This window comes from Pseudorca crassidens, chromosome 14, assembly GCF_039906515.1.
Source record: "Pseudorca crassidens isolate mPseCra1 chromosome 14, mPseCra1.hap1, whole genome shotgun sequence".
Classification (NCBI taxonomy): domain Eukaryota; kingdom Metazoa; phylum Chordata; class Mammalia; order Artiodactyla; family Delphinidae; genus Pseudorca; species Pseudorca crassidens.
This window is the reverse complement of record NC_090309.1, coordinates 90,751,485-90,778,552: the sequence shown is the minus strand read 5'-3', so window position 1 is coordinate 90,778,552 and position 27,068 is coordinate 90,751,485. Positions and strand designations below refer to the sequence as shown.

At 47.4% G+C, this 27,068-nt stretch overlaps 1 protein-coding gene across 24 annotated transcripts in view; it reads right to left on the bottom strand.

The window, feature by feature from the left end:
- MYT1L (myelin transcription factor 1 like) overlaps window positions 1-27,068 on the bottom strand; it is a 411,946-nt gene that overhangs the window by 137,958 nt on the left and 246,920 nt on the right. For all 24 annotated transcript variants that reach the window (XM_067703799.1, XM_067703798.1, XM_067703801.1 and 21 more), the window contains 4 exons: window positions 21,133-21,289; window positions 8,140-8,194; window positions 7,948-7,981; window positions 7,656-7,718 (listed from right to left, as the gene is read on the bottom strand). In XM_067703799.1, coding sequence (XP_067559900.1) covers window positions 7,656-7,718; window positions 7,948-7,981; window positions 8,140-8,194 — 152 coding nt within the window. In that variant the 5' untranslated portion in view covers window positions 21,133-21,289. The remainder of the gene's footprint in view (window positions 1-7,655; window positions 7,719-7,947; window positions 7,982-8,139; window positions 8,195-21,132; window positions 21,290-27,068) is intronic.

Here is a 27,068-nt window from a genome sequence, read left to right as displayed (position 1 = left end):
CTGTGGACCCACTGGAGCACCAGAACTATGAGGACGGTGTCGGTGGCTCATCCAGAGCCCCTCTCCACTGGACCTGACCCCTCCGGCCTCCTCTGGACTTTGGGGCCCCGGCAGGCAGCCCTGGGATGAGATGAGAGCCAGGCGTGGGGGTGATTGCCGGGAGATGCCGGGTGATGGGGCAGAAGTGAATTGACCTCAATTCCCAGTTTACGTGGACAATTCATTCTGCACTGTTTAAGCCAGTTTGCAGTGGGGTTTCCATTTTTTTGTAGTTGGAAATGGTCTAAGTCACACAGAAACTTTTTCAGACGAAAACACTGCAATCTCATCAAATTAACATTACAGCTAAGAGGGCAGAGCTTCCTTCCTCTAACTCTGTCACCAGTTTTAGCAGGAAGAAGGTTCTGGAGTTTGGGGGTTCAGTCATTTCTTGGTGTCTCATCTTGGAAGCCCTGTTTTCTCTTCAGGACAGAAGATCCAAGAAGGAGGAGAAGCAACCACTTTGCAGAAGGACAAAGGTCATCCTCGTGACTCCTTGGGCTTCTCAGAGTGTGGGTATAAGTAATGATACTAACGACGTGATTGCTCTCAAGTATGGATTTGAAGAGCTGGTCGCAAGGCTGACTTCTCCGGAATCGCTGGTTCTGACTGCAGACTCCAGGTACCTGGAGTTGCGGCCTGGACTTGTCACCTGGACACACTGGACTCAGCGTGAGGGGCTCACACGTCCGTCCCGTCCACCCTCCCCCACCATTCACACCTCTCTGAGGACCGTCCAGCAGCCACTGACTCTGGGTGTCGCCTCTCCTGTCCCTGGTGGTGCGGACGCGCAGGGAACCCGCACACAGGACGCGGAAGACCAGCTCGGGGCTGCGCAGCCAGCCGTCGGCAGGTGCGCGGGGCTCCCGGTTCACGATCGCCCAGCGGGCCAGCGCCCCCCCCCCCACGTCAGGACCCCCTCTCCGCCCACTAGTTCTTAAACGTGGTGGCTGCGTACCTGCTAGAATCCCAGCACAGACGGTGGACGTCGGAACCGGTAAACCCTGACGGTAGCCGTACCACACACCGATTTCTGCTGTGTGTTCTGGAGATGTTTCAAAGCCATGTTTATATATCTTTAATCACTAGTTAATAAATCACACCGAGATTATAATTCCTGTGTTTAGTTCTTAACCAATACAGATTGTAATATTAGAGACTCTCTAAGTATACTTATGTTTTAGTTCCTACCTGAAAATACCTATATTCCTCCTCTATGAATGTGGAGTTATTTTCAAAGTATCCTGAATTTTATAAAATGTCAAAAATCCACCCTGAAATGCATGACCTGTTTCATTTGCAGCTTTAAATACACTGAATCAGTCACACTGTCTTCTGAAATATGTAACAGACTCGGCCGGGGCCAGAGATCTGTCCGTTTGGGCGGACGTGCTCTAGACGAGCAGCAGGCACACTGTTTTCTTGGGATAATGGCCAGGAAGCTTTTTTTTTTTTTTTTAAATAGAGGATTTACTGTGACAATGAAGGTTAACTGCCACCACAGTCTGGAAAGACCATGCCTGAATTTTGTGTTTGCACACATACAATTCACAATAAGGCAATGGTGAGTCTGGGAAACCCACTTGCTTTGAATCTCCACTTCAGACACATAAGTCCCGAGATCACAACATTTTTGCTCTCTCTGCAACCGGGCAAGCTATCAAATTAACGTTAAAATAGGTGTGCCCTAACTTCTGATTCATAATATTAGTGACAAATAGTAAAAAGGACAGGCACGCTATAAAGTTTATGCACGGGGTGATGCACAGCGATGTCTCATAAAGAATGAAGGGGGAGTTGTTGACGCCCGTGGCTCCTGGCTGGGTGGCTGCGTGCTCAGAATTCTTCATAAACGCCCCAGAGTGTGCCCTGCTGCACGGCAGCCATACATTAATTAGAGCATAAAGCCGACACTGCAGTGTTTCCATGCACCCAAGTGGATCTTCATTTTTCACATGCGGGACCCTACTAATTAAAATCAGCTTTGCAATTAAATGTGGAAAATTGTGTTAAACTTTCAAGCGTGGTTAGAAAAAAATGCAATTATTTTTAGGGTTTTTTATTGTAATGCAAATGGAAATTCTACCCATGTGAAACCAGTAAAAGGGAAGTAGAGGGATCCCTATTTCTCTTTCTTCCTCTCTGTCTCTTTCTTTCTTTCCTTTTTGATTATCGATTCTCCTCTCAGTTGCACGTTGAAATGCTCCACCATCTCTCCCAGTGCCTGGCTCTCTTCCAAGGCTTTTAGTGAGAGCTCTTTGTCAAGGCATGAATAATACAGCCCCCAGGCTGCTGGCAGCATCCAAATGAGGCGTGCATACATCAGGAAGCAAGCCCTCAGCTCCAGGTCCAGAACAAGCTCCCGGGAAGACAAGCAATTATTCACCCGTGGCTGCCGCCATGGCAATCACACTGGTAGGTGCAAAGGTATATGAGACGGAAAAAAATCTGAAGAAGGAACGTGCACTATAAGCCAGAGAGAATTTAATGATTTCCTAATAAAAAATAAATCTACCATTTGGAGCTTTTAATTTTAAAGTTTCAAGATAAATTGATTTGACTCTGAATTTTCTAAACAGGGAAGGATTTAAATATAATACCAAAGCCATCCCCTGGCTTTTGGGGGATCGGTGCTTGTGCAAGTCTCTCAAGCTAGATTTTGGACCAAATATCTCACCAGAACCCTATGCTCAACAAAGAGTAACTTAAAAAACAGCTGTGAAGGGTAAATGTAAATAAAATCGATTAAATTTCAGAAGTAAATTCAGAGGGTTCACAAAACCAATGACGTGAAGAATGAATTCACATTAAGGGTTCTCTTTCCCTCTCCCTCTCTCTCTCTCCCTCTCTCATTGGAGGCTTATACAAAAATCACCATTCAGAAAGAAAGAAGTAAATCCAATTAATTCCAAATGGTCCAGGATGTATATAACTATTATAAGGAAGGCTAAAATTCAAATTCCTCTACAGTGTTTAATGTTTATTAATCTGAAATAGAAACTAATATTTTTGTGATCCCTATTTCTAAGTTTTATTGGGACTTTGATGATGAATTTAGTGTCTATATATTCATCCCTCTGTGGCATCAAGTTGCACTGTATCTTTAACACAAGCAATATTTTATATCACCGTGGGGAGGAAACGTTGTGAATATATGGCATAGAATGTTCAATCTTACTCAAACGCTTAGGAGTAGATTTTTGCAGAAATGTTTTGACGTTCCATATTTTGGCTCCTATCTTAATATCCGTTCATCTAATTCTCTGGATTAATAACCAATCTCTTTTTCAGGTCCTTGAACCAAACAAAAACAATTATAGATAGAGTGACTTGTGGTCTCCTGTCCATCTGTCTCCATCCCTAAGACGTTCATCTTCAGTAGAGGGGGGCATCACCAGGACATGCAGAGGGCCCAGTCCCCCAAGACGCCCCCTCAGCTCGGGGTCTGGTGTCGTCGGGAAGCTCTTCCTGCCCTCGGAGCCCCAGGCCAAGGGTTGGGTCTGCATCCTTCACACCTTGCCTGCCTGCAGCCTCTAGCCAACCAACCAACAGCCCAGCAACTTCCTAAACTCCAAGTGCATGGCCTCCACATATTCCATTTTTTTTCTGCTGCCCAGGCTGCAGGCATGTGGAAAAACGCTCTTTTTTCACCCATAGGTGTTTTAAATGCTTACAGGTCACGAGTCTGCCTGAACACTGGGAAGGAGGTGGCCCAGGGAGGAGAGTGGGGCATCCAGGACGCTCCCTTCCCTGAATTTAGGCGTCTAAGGACCAAACTCTGGAAAACTCACTTAGGATGGCAGAGGGGTAGTTCTGCACCTGCACAGAAAGACTGGGATGGGCCCCTGCGTTTGAGATGCGAACTTCAGCTACTCATAAATACCAGTTTAGAAAAGACGTGTGCACTGGACTGTGTGCGGTCAGGTGTGCGAAAGATGTGAGATGTGAGTGGGAAAGCAGAGGTCGGATTTGCTGTGTACAGAAAAGACTGTGTCGGTATTTTGCTTCACGACAGGAGACTTACTTCTGGCCCTGACTGCAAATCCATGATGGTTTGTCATACTTATGTGCTAATAATATAAAACCTAAAAAAGTCAGAGTCATGTGTCTAGATACTAATGATGTTTCTGAAGATAACGGCTGGTAATCTTGTCCTCTGCCTGGAGGCCTGGCCCTGTTCACATGCATCAGGGCAAAAAATATTGACTGAGCTCGGATCCCTGCTGGTCAGTGTGCAGGGATTCAAAGAAATGGACCTTCAGTGCCAGGAGCGTAACCCCTCTGAGGAACTGCTGTGCTGCCTGCATCAGATAACGAGGTTCTGTCATTCGTCTTCCTCTTTTTTACCTTGACTGCCCAGAGACTCAGCACTGAATGGAATACTGTATCAGAACTCCTGATACATCCTGGGTTTCTGGTAAAATTATGTTTTCATTTCCCTTATGTTTTTCCTAATTTATCTCTTTGATTCAACCTTTACCTGTGCAGTTGTACATGTGTTTATCAGGCACCTCAAATTGATGGTGAACTATTAACACAAATAAACACCCATGCATAGATTACCTTTAGTTCAAGGACATAATTTTTGAATAAGGCAGACCAACGAATAAAGTAAGTATTATAACTTTAATTCCTACCTCTCCATTGTTAACCAGGATCTTAAATTGTGAATGCCTCGTGAATTCAGATTACTGTTTAATTTCACAGGTCCTATCTGATGATTGATCCTCCTCTATCACCTATTCCCCGTTTCTCACAAATCCACAACCCTACCTCTACCACACAGGAAAAAAGCCATCAGTCTTAGAAGCTGTCACGAAAAGCCAAACCCCCGTTGAAGCAGCAAGGCCACCCCCGACGCGCACGCCCTCCAAAGCAATAAGAAGGCACGCTGAGACTGCGATCAATACTTGACCTCCTTAGAAATTTTCTTGTGTTCAAACTAAAGATGAACTGAGAGGCATCATTTTACCACTTGTTACCAAATTTCCTAAAAATTGTATGTTTTATTTTTTACATTGTTGATTCCCCTCACCTGCCTCCAATTAATTTTTGTGTGTTCAAGTAAATAGATACTTCAATATACTAAAAGAATGCCTTTTTATTTGGCTATGAACTGGCGTGATATGTGAGTAAAATGAAATTGTAGCCTTAACGGGAATATATTCATTGGAAAATGTATCTTTAAAAGACCGAAGTAACGGGCAGTTTCATCAAGACCAGAACTGAGGCTGCTGCCCTTGTCCTATTTGCAGGGGCCTCATGTGCTCCGAGTATCAGCGGGGACAGGGCAGCGGGCAAGGTGACACACCTGTGTCGGTGGGCGGGTAGTGCAGGTATGCATGTGCATGAGCACAGCTGTCAGGGGGGAGAAACTTGCATTTAGGAAATCTTTAAAAAATAGAAAAAAACAAAGCCAGATATAATTGAAGAGTCTCACAAATTTGAAATAGCACCAGTCAAAAGATGTTGATGTACACGCGGATCGTATCTACTACAAGGAGCCCCTTTTCAGTCTGAGAAATTCAAGTGTCACCCCTTAGTTGAGAACTGCTGATATGCAGACGCGGAAAAATAAAATTAAGAAAAAGCCCCACTTGATAACCCAGTGAGATTCCTCGGAGAGAAGTCTTATCTGTGACGTAAGTGTTGAATGGTAATTAGTTTTACATAACAAAGTCTGCAACTTTCTCATTATAAAACCGAGGAAATTTGAAGTCAATACATGTTAAATAATTCACCCAAAGCCCCTTGGGTAATCAGTGGCAAAGGGGAAACGGGGCCCAGTGTCTGTGTACTGGGTTCCCACAGTATGCCTCCCCACTCACTATTTCTATTAAAACAGTGGGAATTCCAATAATTGCAAACACTATGACTCATGGTAAAAAATAACATTTTAAATTTAAAAAGTTGAGATTATTTTTGCTGTAAAATTGTCCAATTTGGCTGTTCCTGTGACTCCTCTCTAAAATTCCGCCTACTTCGCTCCTGAAAAATTCAGGGTGTTCTGAGCTCTCAGCAGCATCGGGTCTCAGAGGAGGGTGGAGCCCAGCTGTCTTCGCATTGTTCCCAGCCTAAGGCTGAGCATCATTTCTGAGCAGTGGAGGAGATCCCAGGGAGAGCTGTGCACACACACTGCATCCCACAGGGCCCATCAGTCCACAGCTCTAGGGGATGCACCTTGGGTAGGAATACAAACGCTTGAAACAATTCTTTGGGAACTTCATGATTTTTCCAGCAAAAGTGTGGTTATGATGCCCAATTAAAACTAGCTGACACCTAATTAAAACTTTTTAGTCAAATTTAACCATTCTTTCTAATAGCAAAACTATTGTCTAGTGAAGAGATGATTAGGCGAAAAAATCCACTCATGCTTGGCTAACTTGTTTTCCATTGTAAACATAAACAATCCAGTTTTTAAAAACTAGATTTTTAAAAAGGAATTTACATATATACTCCTTCATAAAATAACATATAGTTAAAAAAACCACATATTTAAATTACATAGTTCAATAAGTTTTCACAATCAAATAATAATATAATAAATTAAATATAATAATTTAAGTCACAAAATTCTCTTAACCATGGCCTGTCGTTCCTTTGGTATGAATCCATCTCATCAGGGATGCCCACTGAAAATTCCCTGCCTCCTTAAACGCTAACATGGGTGTTTTGGAGTAATTTGAAATTTTCCCCTTGTTGTTGCTAGAGGACAATCATAATAATTGCTTGATTTCATCCGTAAATTAGTGTTCAGCTGAAAAGGAAATAACGTGGAAAGCAGCGAAGGACGGCCACCCTGGGGTGCTCAGGGCACCTGCTCTAGCTCCCGAGCTTTGGGTACCTGGGCCCAGCCCCTGATGGCCGCTTGGGCTGAATGGCCTCAGTCCTCGCACCCTTGTTTGTGGGAATTAGCCAAAAATGCGTCACGGCCTGTAAACATTTCTAACTCATCATAACCCAAACCTTCCACTGAAAGGTGAAGCTGCCTTAATACCACGGGGAAAGGGACCTCGGGAGAAGCGAATCTCAAGACTGAGCTAGCTGCACGTGACTCGCAGTCTTGGTGTGAAGGATGCGATTCCGCTGTGGCGCATTTTAGCAGCCGTCACCTGCCTATCCCGTGCTCCAGGTGCTGCCACCTCTGTCACGGACATGAAATCCCGGTGTTCACGCGCATCACCTCTAAGCCCCAAAGCCTCCGAGCGTGATCTGTCCGGACTCTCCCCTCCTGCTCTGAATTTCCCCTGCAGCTGCCCGGCGCCAGGCCTGGACCTCCTTTCCCAGGACGAGCCGAGTGCCCACAGGAAGGTCAGGAAGTTCACGCTTTACTTTACCACCGGATGTTTACCATCCTGAGCTACGGAAGGAGAAAACGGGGAGGAGAAATATGGCTCCCAGTGACCTAGGGGAGGATCCCAGGGAGCAAGTGGGGAGAGGTGCAAGGCTGGTCCTCAGTCGCCACCCCTGGTGTGGGGCAAACGCTGCCCCAGAAGGTGGTCAGAACATCTTACAAGAGCCCCACGTCCGAGGGGGACGGGAAAGCTTCCCCAACATGGTCCCCATTCATTGTGCCCACAAGTCACTCAGCGTGGCGTGAAAAACCGAGGCCTTACCTTCTGTGTCTCGCATATTTTCCGCTGACGTGGCCACTGCCGTCACAGCCAGGGGTGGGACAGCTGCAAGAGGAAAGGATGGGTCACTCAGGTGCCACCTGGACGGGAGGGAAGCGGGGGACGCAGACAGACAGGGAAGTGTGGAACTGGGAGGAGGGGGCTGGGGTGCAGGCCCTGGGTCCCCCGGGCGCGCAAAAGCCCTGTCTCTGCTACGACGCACAGTCTCTGACCGCCGCTGGGGTGCATCCTGCCCGCTATCTGAACAGGATACCTGCCCGTCCTGTTCACTGACCTGAACAGCTCCTGTATGGCCGGCTCCACAGGAACTGCAGAGAGAGGAAAAGACACAAATTGATGATCGATCCCAAGAAGCCCCTTCCACAGACAGCTACCGAGAGGGTGGTGTCCAGGCCGGGTCTGAGGGCTTCGGCAGGACAAAGGGGACCCCAGCAGGGCCCCCAGGGACCTGGAAGCAGGGACGTACCTCGGAGCCCTTTGGACCGCGTGCGGTGCCGCCTTTCCTCGGTATCCACCTCCATCTGGGGAGAGAGGAAGGCAGTCAGCGTGCTTTCCTGCTGGCAACTCAGGGACGGGTTCCCTCTGGAAGGGGTGCTGCTGGGGAAGGACCAGGCAATCTAAACGTGTTGTTTAAAGGTAACAAAGCAGACCTCGTCTTGCAGGGCCCCCGCAGTGGAAGACTTTGATTAGGACACACCCGGGTCGGTCAGTCTGAGTTGTACTTTGTGCCAAGAATATAATGGATAGGGCTGAAGTTTGCAGGAAGGAAAAAAGTGCATATATTAATGTCTAGATTCTCCCTGTAGCTGAAGTGGAGTCGTGGTGGGGAGGAGGTGGGTGTCACAGAAGGACACGTTTTAGCGTGCGGGCTACTCTCGCCATGGTCTAGTCCTGGGGGACAATTGCATCTACCTTGATCTAAATCGTCAGGACGCTTTCCAGGGTCACAGCAAGGCTCACACTTGGAGATGACAGTGTTTCCATCTATTACCTTGCAGGGTCCTCACACGATTCTGTAAGGAGGTATCTTTCTTACACTTCCTTTACAGCTGTGATTTGCCCAAAATCATTCAAGGGGCAGCTTTGGTGCAGGGTCCTGAAACCAGCCACTGTCTACACGTCCTCTTTAAGCCACGGGAACATACTGCCAGCTGGGTGAATGTGAGTAATTTATACACAGCAAAACCGCATCATGGGAGAATTCCACTCAACGCATCAGAGGGGCTGACAAGAGATGAGCAGTAAAGACGACAGCTCCTCTGACCAGATTCCAACCTGGACTGTGTCATTTTTCACCCCGTCCATTGTGGCCAGAACTGCATTCTGGGCAGAAGATGGGGACGTCGTAAAATGTCAGGTACTGGGGTGTGTGTGTGGGAGAGATGGATTGGGAGTTTGGGGTCAGCAGATGCAAACTAGTATATATAGGATGGATAGACAACAAGGTCCTACTGTAGAGCACAGGGAACTATGTTCAATATACTGGGACGAACCGTAATGGAAAACAATATGAAAAAGAATATATATATATATATATATATATAAAACTGACGACAGCAGAAATTAACACAACATTGTAAATCAACTATAACTGTACTCAAACAGCAACAAAAAGTCACGTATGCACAGTTCACCTCCTTCATAGTTTATGACAAGAAACGTCAGAGTTTGGGAAAGAAGACTCTAGTTGGACGATTGCGGCTGTGCCAGGTGACAGTATAGAAGAGACCTGGGTGGATCCTCTATTGAAATAAACCATCAGCAAGGCGAGATCCTGCACAGGATCTGATTAATGTTCATGCCAGCTGACCAACAAATAGGTATTTATTACTCTGTGTGTGGGATAGTAAAAGTACCTATAATGAAAACGTAAGTTCATGTAATGAGCTTAATGTCTTAATGGGCGAGGCACCTGCACAGACAGAAGATTTGGCGGATTTAATAAAATAAGAAGAATTTCAGGGAAGGAGGAGCCCATGCGAGGTGAATCACGGAGGGGGAATTTCTCAGGGAAAGCTGAGCTACTTCAGGACGATTAGTTTAGGTGTAGAAGGAAGAAAGGACTTACACACCCATCGTGTGTATAGACCCCTGCGGAGGCTCAGCTGACATGCAGATGCTAGAAACGCGTACTTGGATGGACGCGCCAGTGAATGAGCTGGCGAGTCCGTTTGCTGGGGAGATGGTGGGTCAAGGAGACGGCGGGAACAAGGTGGAACCTCGGGGTGATGGGCGTGGCGGAGCAGGAAGCGCTCAGCCACAGGGAGAGTGGGAAGGGCACCCTGGGGGCCTGGACAGACCTGGAGGGTCACTAGTGACCCAGCGGACAGACAGCTGTTGTTGGTTCTTGAGCGCAGGAGGAATCCCTCACCAGCATATTTATAAAGAAATGAATTTAGCAGCAGTTCGAGAGAGCGCAGAGGGGACCAGAGCGGGCCAAGAGGAGACGACCTGCCCGGGGGGAAGGACCTCCACCACGTCGGCCTTCGTCCTGAGATGCAGCTGACCCTGCAGGGAGGACAGGCGCAGGGAGACGGAGAGGAGCTGGGAAACGTTTCAAGGAGGGTTGACGTGGCGCGCGGTGCCGAGCCTCCTTGGGTGGCCGCCCTTCCTCTGCTGCATCAGCCCCGCTCAGGGTGTGGAAGCCTGGAAGGCAGACGCAGTCTGGGTCAGCGGTACCCCGGGTGGCACGTCACAGCTCTGAGGCGGCTACTGCACCTGGAAATCCTCTCCAACGCTCACAGTTTAGCAAAACGCGCAAACAGGGCCCACACGCCCTGGGGCGACGGGTGACAGAGGAAATGCTGGGTCCTGTTCTGTGCAAGTGGAGCATCTCCTAACGCTGCACACCTGTCGTAGGACCAGGGACGCAGAGATGACGGGATGGAAGCCTGTTCTTTAAGGAACTCAAAACCGAGGGGAGACGTTGTGTCAGGGCCCTGAGAACATAACAGAACACAGACGAGCTGAAGGTCACCCTTCGGGAGGTGGACAGAGGCTCCCAGGGGGAATCAAAATATGCGCCGTTTTCAAGGAAAATTGCAGGTTTCAGGTTAAAAAAGGGTTGGGGCAGATGTTCCAGGCAGAGGGAACTGGACGCGCAAAGGCCCTGGGGCACAGGCACGTGGGGAGTTCCGGGGGCCTGGGGGTGCTTCGGGTTCACTGGAGGGCCTCCTTCAGCTGGCACGGGCTCCTCAGAGCTTCAGAGGGACATGGCCAGTCACGCTCGGGAAGCCCGTACCCGTGTCACGGACGCTTGTGCAGCATCTGAAATGAACTCCAGCAGTCGCCCAGGAGAGGGCTTGTCACCGAAAGGGCACTGAGGCCATCGCTCTGTGGGTATGAAGTCGAAAACTTGGCTTACTAGCTAATCGCTCATATGGTTGCCTAAGAATTGTTTGATTTTTTACATTTAAGTTTTAATCCATTTTTTTTACATATGGGGACAAACTTATTTTCCTCTAGATGGACAGTTAATTCTGCCACTAATCCTTCAATTAATAAATACTAGCTCCACCCCCGCGCCAACTAAAATACACGCTCTTGCTGTGCTAATTTCCCACCGCAGCTGGGCCCCTCTGTGGACTGTTCTGTGCCACTGCTCTGTTTATAGCAGGGCCAATCCTGTTTGAATTCCAGGCTCCGTAGTGGGTTTTGCTCTCTTGTAAATAAGCCTTTAAGGGTGGGATTAACATACGCACACTGCTGTATATAAAACAGAGAACCAACAAGGACCTACTGTACAGCACAGGGAACTAGACTCAACATTTTGTAAGAACCCATAAGGGAAAAGAATCTGAAAAGGCAAAGTAGCAAAAGGGATTCAAACTTCCTTTTCACACTCGCGCATCAACGTCCGGAAACGGCCGGCGAGGTTCAGATTAGGCCGAAAGCGTACAGTTCACAGCGGGAGATACGCGAGGAGGTTCTTTCATTTTCCAAGCCTACACCTGCGAGTGTCCTGCAGGGCCCCCTGCCTGCGTCCCCACTGCTGCCTGTTTTCACCCACCCTTTCCCACCTGACGGCGTCTTCCTCGGAAGCATCGGGGGAGCTGTGTGTTTGAATTTGCTCTTCCAAGGGGTCTGAGACCTGACTTGCAGAAGCTTCACTGGTGATGCCTGAGCAGGTCGTCAGCAGCGCTTTCTAACCTACGGGCTCTGGTCCTGCCTGGGCCTGGACAGAAGCAACCTGGTTACCTCTGCCCGGGTTTGGGTTTCTGATTCCCACTCTAGTGATTCACAGTTAGAAAAATCACCCTTCAGGAACTACTACAGCACTAATTCTTTTATTTTTAAGCCCACTGCTTATTTTAAAAATGAAGAGAGGTTTTCTTAGGAGCTTAAAATGGTTTTATACTTAAAGTCTAGAATTTAAAAGTTTACTTTTGAACCAACAGAAGCCATCAGAAGGACTCACTGAAGAGAGGGCAGTGAATTATGCTGTAACATGTCAACTTGAATCTGGAAGCAGGAGCTGTTTTGCTATTTGATTTCCCCCCACTCTCCGCACCAGTAAACTGCACACTCTGGTCAGGTTGAGCCTTAGTGAAGGTAACAGAGTATCAGCGACACCAAAAACCGCACATTCGTAGGTTCCTTCAAGCCTTTGGAGGCCGAACAGGCTCCCGGCCACAGCAATGCCCCTGGGAGGGGCTGGAAGTGGAGTCCTGGGACCGCGAGGGCCATCGGTGTCCTAACCCATGTCTCCACGCACCGTCACCGGCGCTCCCTCTGCAGGGATGGGGCAGGGGGGCCTCGGGCCGCGGTCTCCGCGGTGGGCGCAGCTGGGGCTCCACACAGAGCCGGAGCTCCCTCCTCCTCCCCAGCCGCTCCCCAGTCACTGGGGAAGAAGCAGTCACTTTGTTATCAGCCAGGCCCTACCTTTCACCTGCTGCCACCCAACCTGCGGTCGCTCACTGTTCATTAGCATCACCGAGGAGGGAGGGTTGCAGGCAGGCGGCAGCCCGAGTGGTGTGACAGTGAGAAAGTCGGGGACGGTATAATGAAGGGAAACTAGAAGCTCTGGCAAAACCAAGGGTGCAGATCAAACTGCCTGCAGCTGTTTCCCGAGAGCTTTCATGCCCGGGGTCACCGTCTCCTAGGTAACCGAGGTCTCCTAGGTAAAGGAGACCGGCTCCACGCAGCTCCACGTGATGGAAGCTGCTTCCTCGTCTCAGTTCAGACGCAGGGAAGTTTTGGTTCATAAAGAAATCCACCGGGAAAGATCAGCGAGAATCGGAGATTACGTATCGTGTCATCCTTGAGTAGAGTTAAAAAAATACTGTAACAATTTAAAGTGTTTTCCAAAATATGACATTTTCTGTGAATTTAACGTAGTGCAAATATGTTGAGATTGAGGATTCTTATCCAATATTTATATTAAGACAAAGGATAGCATTATTGTCCAAAGGTTACAAAATTAGAAGAAATAAAGGGGTTTATGGTCCACGGTTTATAATTTTTCAGTTTAGTTATCCCACCTCTTAGGATGGAAATAAGGAAAAATTAGACAAATAAAACACAGGCAAAGCCTTGGGTTTTCCGCTCCTAACTTTTCCTTTGCTCCCTCCTCTCCTTTTCCCAGTCATGGAGGAGGGGTTACCCAGTCAACTCCCCTCAAAGGACAGAGACCGCGGCTCCCACCGGTTCACCCCAGACGCCCCTGTTTGCAGAGGCATGGTTGGTGCCAACAGAGGCAAGAGAGACTGAGACAAGAAACCAGGAATTCTCTGGGCAAACACGAGAAGGAAGCCGCTGGCCGCTGGCCGCCTCCTGGCCCTGACTGCGGTGTGAGCGGGGCCTTGCCCACCTGACCCCCACGTGAGCTGCTGCCTCCGTGCTCGGGGACCAGAGGGAAAGCCGCGTACGCTCCTCGCTCTTGGACGATTCTGTGAGTAGCAGTTTTGGGGGAAATCTAGGATAACAGAGGAAGTAGCATATCTGAAGTTCATTGGAATGAGGAGGTTTGGAGGCTGATTAGTTTATGAACTGGTCAATAAGTACTTAGTAAACGGCAAGCAACTCTTTGTGGCCTACAGAGAATTCCTAAAGTCATTGTAAAACACGGCATTAGACAGTGACCTGCACTGGAGCAGGAAGCAACGCCCCTTCCTTGAGGCTGTTAATACGTAACCCATCGGACCCACACCTAAAACTCTGGAGATTTCATATCCAAATCTGAATTCCTGACTTTTTTTCTGGAAAAACCAGGGCATCTGGAAGCATTACTCTCTTGGCAACAGTTGGCTGGCGTGGCTGCGTTCCACGTGGCAGCCCCATGTCCATCCCATACCTTGTGTGTGACCCCCGCCCAGCCCTGGGATGTTTGACTGTGTTGCTCTTGATCTGGTTCCAGTTGTCTCAGAAGAGGGGCTCCGACAATGCTGACAGCTGTGTCCAGGCTGCCCGGGGCTGGGTCTCCCTGGGGGTCCCTGCTCCCGCCCAGGTCTCTCTGCCCTTGAGGATAACTGCGATATCCTCAGAACAGAGCAGACGTCTAAGTTCCAGGGCCTCTCAAGAGTCAAGGAGAAGCCAGACCTAAAACACATGAACGTTGTGGGATTTTGTGTAATTTTATAGGAATAGTATCCCATCCTAGCTCCAGACCCCGTTTCTGTCATCAGGACTTCCGTGGGCAGTGGGGGCCTGAGGTGTGGGTCTCAGAGGGCTGGATGGATTTGCTGAAGGTTCAGAACATGGCAGCCTCTCCAAAAGCCACCTGAGTCTCTGGCCAGGAGCTTTGGCTCAGTGTTTAATGATGTATTTAAATTCCTCTCCATCCTTCTTCTTGGAGTAGTTGTTCTTTAATTTCCCAGAAAGTTCCTGCAGATAAGTTTGCAGAGACTTTGTACTTGTCTTCAAAGGAATTACACTCTTGTCTTAAGGTGCTTGTTTAGGCTTCCATCTTCCCCAGAGACACCTGCACCTCCTGCCCCTCCCAGGGTGCCAGCACTCAGCAGGGACCCACCAAGAGGGTGGATGTGGGCTGGGCGCAAGGTCCTGTGCGACGCCTGAACACCTCTGGGCCCTGCAGACAGTGGGGTAATCTTCTAACTGTTGGCTCTCCTGATGGAGGGGCTGGCATCCTGGGACTCCTCTGCGTCAGCAGGGATCCTCCCCCATCTCTGGATGCCCATCCACCTGTGTGTGCGGTGAGGCAGGTGCAGCTCAGAAGCAGGTGGCCCGGGTGTGACTGTGGCTCCACGTCTCCTAACAAAGTGAATCTCAGTTCTGTCATGTATAAAATCCCTACTTATCCCACTGGGTGGTCAAGAGACTTGGACGGAATGATTTTATGGGGGAGCCTGGCCTGGTGCCTGGTACTCGAGAGATGCTTAAAGATGTCTGTGCATCCTTCCCAGCCTGGTTTTCTAGGTGCCATGTTTCCCCAAAGGCACAGAAACAGAAATGCTTATAACACCCAAGTTAAGGACATACACAGCTCTTGTGATGTAGGGTAAGGTGATGCCATCTGTGCATCTTTAACTAGCTTTTCCTAATACCAAACATTTTACTGGCCGTTGAGTATCTGAACCAGCACCACGGTTCACAGCTTCAGAGTACAGTCTCCACAATGACTTCTAGAGCCCCCAATTTGGCTATATTTACAAAACTTAAAACGTGTGTGGGTGTGTGTGAGGAGGTGGGGAACACAACTTTCTTTTCTAGTTGCGAATATTTCTCTTGCCCTTTTGACAATCTTCCTTAATCCAAGTATTTTAATAGTTTCTAGACTCCTGAGTTCCCTGGATCAGGCTGGAGAACTGCTATAGTCCTGGCACCTGGGGACATGGGGGCATCTCAGGCCCACCTGTGCTCGGGTGGACCTGGCCCCAGTGAGCGGTGCTAGGCAGGCTGGGACAGAGCAGGCGTGTCGGTCTCTGGCACGGTGCCTGGCACAGAGCAGTTGCTCGGTGATAAATATTTGCTGAGTTGTACTCAATAAAAATACATGAGCTCCCTTAAAGATTGTGTGGACATTGGGCAAACTTTCTTGGCAACGTAGGGCTGGAGGGAAGTTATTTAAGGGGCTTGGATGTTCTACACAGTAAAGGAAAGGAGGGAAAAAAAGTGAATCATTTCCCAGAACTCAATATCCCTCCATAGGAAGGGGAGGCTTCAAAAAAGTATAGAATGAATATTCAAACAAGGCTGCAGATGGTTTCAGGGACGCCTCACAGGGTCCCCACGGTGACTCTGGCTTCTGCCTGGAAGCAGCATCACATGGTGGGTCAAGATTACAAAGTACAGCACTTTCCGAGGGTCAGTCAGTGACTTGGGCCAAGGTCAGGCAACTAGAAAAGACAGCGGAGCTGGAGGTCACGGCCGAGTCCAATGCTCACGCGCTTGACCACCGCCACCTGCCCCCAACTTCAGGGCTGCAAGGCCACTTCCCGGGGGTCCTGGGCCTCTCCCTGCCCACCCCCGCCCCAGCGAGTTTAACCTGTTCCTCTCACGGGCCCTCCTGCTTCCCTTCGGCTCAGGACCCCCACCCGGCCTGCTGACTTTGGTGACGGTCCCATCTCTCCTTAGCTGTGAAACTTCTTCAGCAGTGGCCTTTCTCCCAGCCACCGGAGGACGTCACTTCTGGAACCCGCTTCTGAGGTCACTGGGGCCTGTTCCCTGACTCCCCAAAGCCGATCTGTCTCATCCCTCAGCAGACACTCACGCTACGGCCCCCTTTCCCCGGATCACTGGCTCCTGTCCGGTCCCTCAGGTCCACACGCGCCCAGGGCGGAGGTGTCCACTGCCCTGCTGCCACAGCTCAAGCCAGCGTCTCTAGTCCTGACCTCTCGTTTCAACCTCGAGTCCACGCTCTGGCTGCTTCCAGGGTATGGTCATCTCACAGCGGATTCATCTGAAAAGCAGCCTCATACACCCTCACCATCGTGTACGTTTCTTCCTTGGAGGTTTGTTTCTCTGCACCATGGTCAGAAGGCGTTCCTGCCTGTCTTGTAAGGTCTTGGGAGGAGGGAGCCTGTGAAAGCCTAGAATCGGTCCACTTTCTCAGTGGTTGTTTACGGACCAAAGGAAGGGGTCATTCTTTCAGTCTGAAACCTTAAGATCATATTCGGCCTTTCCTAGTCTTCGTTTCTCCATCAAGTCATTTATCACGTTCCACTCTTTGCCATTGTATTTTTTCCCCACTTCTTTCCATCTCCCTGGATACCGCACCTGTTTAAGTCCTTACCTTTTAAGACCGACTCACTGCCATCCTCTCCTAGAGGCCTGTCCCCTTGTCAACCTGTTACATGCACAGCCGTGATGCTACCCTATTTCCATCATGGAATTCTCTGGCTTAGGAATGCAGAAAATTTCCCGTTGACTTCCTTAAGTCTGAGCAACAATGCCTGCCTTCCTTTTCTTCCCTTCTTCTACATTAATGGGTTGAAAAAAATCAAAAGAAGTACAGCGACACATCAGCTCTGCGGTGGGGATACAGCAACAGCTATAGTCTCTTCATCCAACTTCCTCATCCCAAGATTACTAACCTTCTCTCTACTCTGGAAACATAATATGAATGGAGCAGCTTTCCCTTCATACGCTTATCGTTTATAAAAGGCGGCTCCATTTGCACAAACTTTTCTTTGCGTTGCTATTCTTCACTTATTTAAAATCACAGCTATCTTACCAGGTCAATGCCCGTGGCTTACACTCAATATTTTTTTAACTGAAATATAGTTGATTTACAATGTTGTGTTAATTTCTGCTGTATAGCAAAGTGATTCAGTTATGCATATATATATTTACAGTCTTTTCTTTTTTTAATAGTCTTTTCCTTTATGGTTTATCATAGGATACTGAATATAGTTCCCTGTGCTATGCAGTAGGACCTTGGTGTTTATCTATAGTATATATAATAACTTACCTCTGCTCACCCCAACCTCCCACTCCATCCCTCCCCCAACTCCCCACACTACCCTTGGCAACCACAAGTCTGTTCTCTATGTCTGTGATTTTGTTTCTGTTTTATAGATAGGTTCATTTGTGTCGTATTTAAGATTTCACTTGTAAGTGATAGCATGTGATATTTGTCTTTCTCTGTCTGGCTTACTTCACTTAGTATGATAATCTCGAGGTCCATCCATGTTGCTGCAAATGGCCTTATTTCATTCTTTTTTATGGCTGAGTAATATTCCATCGTATATATGTACCTCATCTTTTTTATCCATTCCTCTGTTGATGAACATTTAGGTTGTTTCCATGTCTTGGCTATTGCGAATAGTGCTGCAATGAACATAGGGGTGAATGTATCTTTTTAATTATAGTTTTGTCCAGACATAAGCCCAGGAGTGGGATTGCGGGATCATGTGGTGACTCTATTTTTAGTTTTCTGAGGAACCTCCATACCGTTTTCCACAGTGGCTACACCAACTTACGTTCCCACCAACAGTGTAGGAGGGTTCCCTGTTCTCCACACCCTGTCCAGCATCTGTTATTTGTAGACTGTTTAATGATGGCCATTCTGACTGGTGTGAGGTGATACCTCATTGTAGTTTTGATCTGCATTTCTCTAGTAATTAGCAATGTTGAGCATCTTTTCATATGCCTATTGACTTCTTTGTAGAAATGTCTGTTTAGGTCTTCTGCCTATTTTTGGATTGGGTTGTTTGTTTTTTGGTTGTTGAGTTGTATGAGATGTTCTGTTTGTATATTTTGGAAATTAAGCCCTTGTCAGTTACATTGTTTGCAAATATTTTCTCCCATTCTGTAGGTTGTCTTTTCCTTTTTTTTTTTTTTTTATGGTTTCCTTTGCTGTGCAAAACCTTGTAAGTTTGATTGGGTCCCATTTATTTATTTTTGTTTTTATCTCTATTGCCTTGGGAAACTGACCTAAGAAAACATTGGTACAATTTATGTCAGAGAATGTTTTGCCTATGATCTCTTCTAGGAATTTTATGGTGTCATGTCTTATGTTTGTCTTTAAGCCATTCTGAGTTTATTTTTGTTACACTCATTTTTTGAATGGCTACATAATATTCTGCAGCCAAAAATGTATCCAACCATCTCTGTAAATTCCCCTACCAACGGATAGTTAGGTTGTTGTATTTCATTTATTTGTTTTATTCCACTATAAAAAGGTGCCATAAATATCACACACATCTCTGTACACATTTCCATAATATGGTTTTCTTAAAAGATATTGTCAGTACTGTTAGAAAATGTAAAACTCCATGCACTCGTTAGTAAAGTATGATTATGCCCATTATCTAAGCACTTATCTCCAATGGGTCCCACCAGTCTGTTATTTTTACTGAGTGAAGTTACCTGTCACGTGGTTGCTTACATTTTTCCTTCTCCAACCAAGAATGAGGGTCAGTATTAGCCAGATTCAGCCTCCTAAGTTTCCCCTGCTAGGAAGTTCTTATTCTCACCCTTTGCCTATTTTTCTTCTTTTAAAAATTTTCACATCAATTCGTAATAGCTCTTTGTATGTTTAAGGTGTTAACCCCTTTGCCCATCTCATCTGTTGCAAGTATTTTCTTTTTTTTCCTTGCTAGTGGTGTTTTTCCCAAACAGAAGCATACAACGCAGGCCATCCCACGGTCATGTGGACAGAGTCCCAGCACTCTATGGCCGGCGTGCCTTCCCCACTCAGCCCCGTCTCCTGGATGTCCTCAGCCTGCCCACCAGTGGACCCCGGTCCCCTGGGCCTTCTCCGGGCTCAGCCCCTCATGACGTCGATGGGCACAGGCTCCTCCCGCCTGGCATGTCTGGCCCACTTCTGGGGTCTGTTCTATATCCTGGGCTCTGTGTTTGTGAACTGGCCAAGAAGGATGCTCCTTTGTCTAATTAACGCCTGCCTCAGCCAGACAGGCCCCTTGGGTGGGAGCAAAAAAGGAGAGACGACACATCCCTTTCTGACAGTGACAAAACCACCAATGTGATGAGAAAACTGCCTTGAACAAATAGTCGATAATGTTCTGTACTCACAAGCAGATCTAAGTCTGCTTCTGGGACTATGTACCTGGTCTATACTCAGCATTTCCCAACTTTCTTCCCAATTTAAATTTTGATGAAGTGGAACGAAAAATAAAATTCAAAGATTCAAACATGTTATGACATCATAACAATTAATAAAAATGTTCATTTATATAAAGATTTGAAACTACCTGAGTGATTTTTTTAGTTTATAAATTTTTTTAAAATCCAGTTTTTATAAAATTATTTTACTCTTTTTTTGGGGGGGAACACTACTAAATGGATAAAGAACAGAAAAATTAGAGAAGCTTACATCTACAAGTGAGAGAAAGTGTAATCTGTGAACCAAGTTTGTGTTCAGGGGAGACGAAATACACAATTCACTGAAAATTTCCAGAAATTAAAATACCTTGGAAATTATTGAATAGGCAAAAGATATATGAATTTAGAGGGAAAGGGCTGGGCTTGGCACTTAGTTTCTCCCACTTACTGCACGTTTTCACCCTTCAAGACTCAGCTGGTCGTCTGTACAAACTGCGCAGTGAGAGGAGTGTCTTCCTGCGAGCTCAGTGCAGGGTCGGATGGGTGTGAAAACTCAGGATCGCCTGGGGCTCTTTAAACTGTGGAGTGCTGTGCCCACGTGCCCACGCAAGGAGGGACGTTGTGTCCTGACTGGTCCTGCGACCTCATGCGTCCATCTCAGCGGGAGGAAAACACCAGACGAGACGCACCCCTCACCTCAAGGAGCTTTCAGAGATCGAAGTAAATGTACCCGCAAAAGAAAAGTCACCCAAATGGTAGGAAGAGAAGCTAAAGAAACAGCACATAACAGAAAGTGAGAGAAAGCTCTAGAAGGATGTTGGGGGGAAGGAGTATTGAGTTGGGACCCCAGGGTGCGAGGGGGCACTGTGTGCAGTCCGCCTTCCTGACACTGACCACACTGGGAAGTAGTCAGGTGGCTGCGGGTCAGTGTGGGGAAGTTTCATCCCTGGGATGGTGGGATGCCGGGCTGGTGACCCCTCTGACCCCTGATGTGGCCTGGGCTTGGTCTCAGGAGACGGGTGGTGGATTTCTGAGACAAGTCCCAGGAGAAGGGTGGGACTGCAGGCCGGAGGCCCACAGACGTGCAGTGGACAGGCCACGAAGGGGGCCCCTCCAGGCCTGCCCTCACGGGCCCAGGGGTGAGACAAGAGCTCGGGGAGGGTTGAAGGGAGCTTCTCTCTCTTTTCTAAACCCCTGGGATAGGGCTGGTCAGCCCATGGGGGGCAGGGGTGGTAGATGCGTAAAGAGGAGAAGACGAGGATGAAACAAAGGCCTTGAAGAGGAGGCCGTGGAGACACATCGGGGCGGGACGAGGGCACCTGGGGCGACGGGGCCGCGTAGGTCGGGGAGCGGGCAGCCGTAGTGACCACGGAAGGATGCACTTTGCCGACAACGGCCTAGAGCAGACATCCGCGCTGACAGCGGTCCACGCACGCGCAGTGCACGGCCTCCTCATGGACCACTCGCAGCTGGTGGGGCGGGGTCAGGGGGTTACCTTGCAGGAAGTCTTCTCTCCTAGGAACGGAGGCAGCGTGACTCTGTGGGCAGGACACAGGCCCAGAGTCAAGTTCTCTCTAAGTTCTAATCCGGGTCCTCCCCAGCCTGTGACTGCGGCGAAGTCACTTAATTTCTCGGTGCCTCGATTTCTCCATCTGCAAAACAGGGACCACAGGGTAAACCACCTATTGATTTCATGACGACACCAGGAAGCAGCGTGATTAGAGAACATGCCCTCGGCAGTGACCATGGACCCTCCTGCTTTCCCCAGGGAGCACATCTTCTGTCCTCCCCACATACAACGGTGCCCTTGAGAATTTCTCTCCTGGACTTGGGGCCGCTGCTTTGTCTCCGAGAAAGGGTCTTCCCTGGGTTCCATGTGGGAAGACTTGTTCCCTGCCAGCCAAGTCAGCTGCGCAGACTGTGGAACACTCTGCCCTACCTGAGGAGGTTCGAGAACTCTTGGTACGGGGGACCAGCATCCCTCCAGGCTGGCCTCCGTAACGTTTGTGGAGCTAGATGACTTTACAACACCTTATCCAGTATGTTATTTATCCATCAACCAAACTATGGTGACTTTCTGAATGAAGAAACTGACAGGTTGAGATATTTGCTCAAAGCTACCCAGGTAGCCAGCGGGAGAGTCATACGGGAAACTGCACCCTCTTGCTGCCCAATCTAGGACTCTTCCCAGTGCAGCCGGGCTGTCCACACCCCCCGCCCCCACCAGGAGAACCGGAGGGTCTGAGACCCAGGGCCGGGAGCCTGAGTCCCAGAGTCCTGCGCGAGCCTTGGAGTGGCGACTCTGGGTGCTTTGCCGCAGCAGTTGCTGTGGCTGTTCATTCACGTGGGTTCATTCTTTCCAAAGGGTCCAGTGCCTCTTGCTCACGCGGTTGGCTGGAATGAAAACCTCTGGGCGCTGACATTTCGGATAACCAGCTTATCACAGACAACCAGCAAAATGCTGAGGTATGACATCAACTTTCGTTGTAATTCCTCATTTGAACTACAGGAAATTAGATAGTTGAGTCAAATAAGAAGGAGCGGGAGGCATTGAACGGGAGTCCATTGTCCTTGGAACTCAGCCATCCTTCCTGTTACCTGGGAACCAGCTGCCCTGTGTGCTCCCATCCACACTTAGGGCTGAGCTGTAAATCCTTTCCTTGAACACTTAATCTTCCCAAGGCCTGATTTGCTCCACACAGACAAGGACTAAGAGTTTGCTCATGTGTGTCTTGCTAGGAACACAAGGACGTAAACCACAGAAGATTTAAACTCATAAATTCCCAGAAAGAGAAAGGAATTAGACCAGATTTGTCTTTCTGCTTTTCACGTTTGCCATTTAGAACAAAGAATGTCTCCCCACCTCCTCCTTGGGATTTAATAACTTCCCCTAAATTTTCCCAGTTCATCTGTCTCCGGGCTCAGCCCTCGAGTCCTCGTGACTCTGGAGCAGCCAGACCACCTGCTTTGTCTTAGGTGCTGCAGCCAGGGGCTGGTTAATACAGCTTTGTTGATAGGAAGACAAAGAAAAGAAAAAAGAAAAAGAAACGAAGGGAGAGACAGAGAGAGAAAAGAAGACAGCGCTCCTGTGGACCCGCACAGGAGGAATTTTTGATCTAATTGAGCAGCTTGTTACACAAGTGACCCAACCAGCCAGTAAAATGTTTAATGGTTAAAAGATTTGGAATCAGATGGACTTGGGTCACAAAAGCACTATCACTTACTACCTCATAACCTAAGCTGGTTGTTCATAAGCATTTATTTCCTAGAATTTTTCAATATCTAAAGTAGATAATATACAAGAAGGATCTAGCTAACCGTAAATGCTCAGCAAATGGTAGTATGTTTGTATATTATTATCACTGTATATCTATTTATTAATATACCTCCATAATATCTCTGAGTTTCAGTTTCTCATTTATAACCATGATGATGTAGACAGCTCCCTAAATAGGGACGCCTTTAATTAACTCAACCACTATTTACTGAGGGCTCGCCTGCCTGCACTCAGCTAGACTTGCGTGACTCGGTATGAAACAAGATAGGTAAGACATTCCTGCATAAGTTCAAAGGAAGAATAAAAGAAAGAATAGCGCAGAGTTAGGATCAACACAGTTGCAACCTTAAATATGCAAAAACTAATTTTGAGGGGGTGTCAAGAAAAAGAGAAAGGATGAAAGAGCAGAAGGAAAAAACACAAAAAGCAGTACGTTTGGGTAAAATAGAAAGTCCATACCCATCTCTGAATTTATCAAAGAAACCCCAGTAATTGAGATAATACAACATAATGTACTAAAACACAAATGAAAACAGGTTAATACACTGACAACACGCTCAGTTTTGATACGGTGACATAGGTAGATGCTGGCCTTTTAAAATAAATTATTTTATAAAACTATAGCTATAAAAAGCACGTTTTAAACAGCAAATATTCAACTCAGTGTGAGTAATATTATCCAGAAATATACATATAAATAGCTCATACTATTTAAAAATTAAACAATTAAATTATATATGAACGAATGACAAGCAAACTGTTAATTATGGTTCAACTCCTGATCTCGGCATAAATTAAATTAGATTTGAGATTCCTATTGACTACAGTTGTCACATAAACCTGCGGCGCACTCGCCTGTGGGTTTCGTGTTCTGGTGACAACAAAGTTGTTAGACCACGTCCCTTACAGAGCCCGTGGGAGATGCCACAGAGCCAAGTGTCCCCTGAAAGCTGCACATCGACGTTATTTAATCCGAGGACGGCTTCCGGTGGCTCCGAGCAGAGTACTTATTGCACAAAGACAGAGGTTCCCTCCCTGGGCAGCACAGGGATCAGGCAAGTCCCACCCACAGCCCAGCAGCCGAGGGGGGTCAGGCACCCTGACAGGTGGTTCCAGGGTTCACAACCGATCTGAACCCCTCTTCTTTGGGACCCAGTCCGTTTCTTTTTCAATGGCAGAAATTCCCTCTGGGAAATTTCTTTCAGGAAATCAAGGTCTCAGACCTATTATTTTTTTTTATTTGCTTTTGAAAAACGTGCATTACAAGTATCTGTATTGAGAGGCTGAAGGCAAGAGAGACTGCTGGGTGTTGAAGGAGCCCAGCAGGCCTCACACGGCTCTGTCTGCCCTTCCTCCCTCTAGATGCAGGGCACAGGAGCTGTTTATTTTCCAGACCCCCTGACAGTCTCCTCCCTGGACTTCTCCTCTGCCTTGCTGACACTCAGCCCAGGCATTTTTCCCAGAATGAGAACCTGCAGGAAAGTTTCCCTCTGAGATCTTGCATGTCAGGAAATGTCTTTATTTCGCTCTCAGGCAGGACTTCCTAAGTGTAAATTGCTTCCACGAGACTAGAAGGCCAGGCCTCCAGCGTGGCCTCTGCCGCTGAGGCCAGTCTGATGCCACCTCTCATCAGAAGCAGTTCTTCCTCCCCCTGGGCTCATGTGTCGCTGTGGGAATCCGTTCTCCACTCTTACTGCTCAGCACTCAGTGCACACACGACCTGAAGCGTGCTGGTCGCTGACAAGTTGCTTCTCCTTTCTTTGATAACTTCTCCCTTTTTATTTTCTTTACTGTGTGTTTTTTAAAAAAATGTCCACCAACTGGATTTGTGTTGTCTAATGTGTCCTACTGATAAGTTGATCCTAGTGAGCTTGGCTTTTGTTTTTGTTTTCATTCTTTCTGTTTCCTCTCTATCTTTTGGAAGGTTTTTTCAAATTTATCTTTGAGTTCTTCAATTGTATTTTAAAATTTCAAGAATCCTATTTTATACGCCCAAATTGTTTTTTATCACAGTTATACATTTGCATTTATTTTGGTGATTATTTGTCTTTACAAGAGGTTTAAGACCAGGCCTCTGGTGGACCATTTCTCTCCCTTTGACTCAGTCCCTGTCATCCTCTGGGAGAAGCTGAGGGGCACCCCAACCCCCAGGCTGGCTCAGGTGCCCTCTTCGTGCTCCTATGACATCTTGTGTTTCTTTTTATCACAAAATTTATTTATTCACCCAGCCCATTCATGTCTTCTCTTTTGTACCTTTTCTTATTTCAGACAGGAACTGCATTATTACATGGTACTGTAACAGTTCGCTTTCTCTTCTATTTGAAGTGGTGCAAAACCCCTCCTTTCATATTTTGGGTCTTTACAGCATAAAACAGAGAATGTGCCACGGTCAGGCCCATTCCGGCAGGAGTCCTGACTGGATTCTCCCATCCCTCCCACCGCTGTGGCTGCTTCTCTGTGTGGAAGGTGCCAGCAGGGAGGACGTAGAGGCAGCAGGAAATCACGAAACCCCATTTCCCTGTCCAGCTCTTCAGATCTAGGTGAAGACATTCAGAATGGAACGGGGGGGCTCAAGGTGACCCCAGAAGTTATGAGTCAGGTAGGCTGGAGGCTGGCTTTCTCTTGGGAGGTTCTGCCCAGCTGTGTGGAAGCCGTGTTGGGTGGCTTGGAGGTGTTGGGTGTTGTCTTCTAGACCAGGACCTAACGCTGCTCAGGGTAAAAGGCATGGTGATGCCACAGGCCTGTCTACGTGCAGGTTCGTTACCCTGGGTCAAGTCCTGGTACCTCTTGGAGTCTTCAGGAAGGTCAGGATGGAGTTGCTCCTGCAGTGAACCTTCCCCATCACTGGAGATACCCAACAATGGCTCAGGTGTCCCTTCTAGGCATGAGGTACCATGGAAAGAACAAGGATCGAATCCCAGCTCTGGTATCTATGAGCTTTGTAACCTTTAATACTCAGAAGATATACCCACAGCTAACATCACACAAAACAAAGCAGAACGCACACTTTCCAATTTCAAAATGTACTACAAACAATAGTCATCAACATAGTGTGGTAGTAGCATGAGGATAGACACATAGACAAGTTGAATGGAATCGTGAGTCCAGAAATAAACGCATGCATCTTTGTCGGCCGAGTTTCACAAGGGCGCCAAGACCATTCAAAGGGGAAAGGGCAGCCTCTCCAACAAATGGTGCTGGACATCCCCACACAAAACAATGAATTGGAGTCCCTGTCTCACACCATGTAACAGAATGAACTCAACTTGGATCAAAGGCCCAAATGTAAGAGATAAAACTATAAAGAACTTAGAAGAAAACCTAAGAGTAAATCTTCACGACCTTGGATTTGGCAAATGATTCTCAGATATAACACCAAAAACACAAACAACTACAGCAACAACAAAATAGGTAAACTGGACTTCATCAAAATTAAAAAAAAAATCTTTTGCGTTAAAAATACACCATTAAAAAAGTGAAAAGGACACCCACAGAATGGGAAAACATATCTGCAAATCATAAATCTGATAAGGGACTTGTATCCAGAATATGTAAAGCACTCTCATAACTCTGTAATAAAAAGACAATTCAATTAAAAATGGGCAAAGAGTCTGAATAAACACTTCTCCAAAGAAGATATACAGATCGCAATAAGCACATGACAAGATACTCCTTGACATCATCAATCATCAGAGAATTGCAAATCAGTACCACGATGAGATACCACTCGATACCCACGAGGCTGGGTAGACTCAGAAAGTCAGGTAATAACAAGTGTCGGGGAAACGCGGAGAAATCAGAACCCTCACGCACAGGTGGTGGAAATGCAAATGGCGCAGCCACGTCAGCAAACAATCAGGCAGGTCCTCAGATGACGAGTCAAAAAGGTACTGCCTGACCCAATAATCCCACTCTTAGGTAAGAAATGAACAAGTACACACAGAAGCTTGTACAAGTATGTACTCAGCAGCAGTATTCATGATATTCAAAAATATGGAATCCATTTAAATTTCCGTCAGCTGATGAATGGAAAATAAGATGTGGTCTCTTCATATATGGAATATTGATCCGTCATAAACAGGAACAACACACGCTGCAACATCGATGAGCCTCGAGCACGTTATGCTGAGTGTAAGAATCAGGTCAATAAAGAT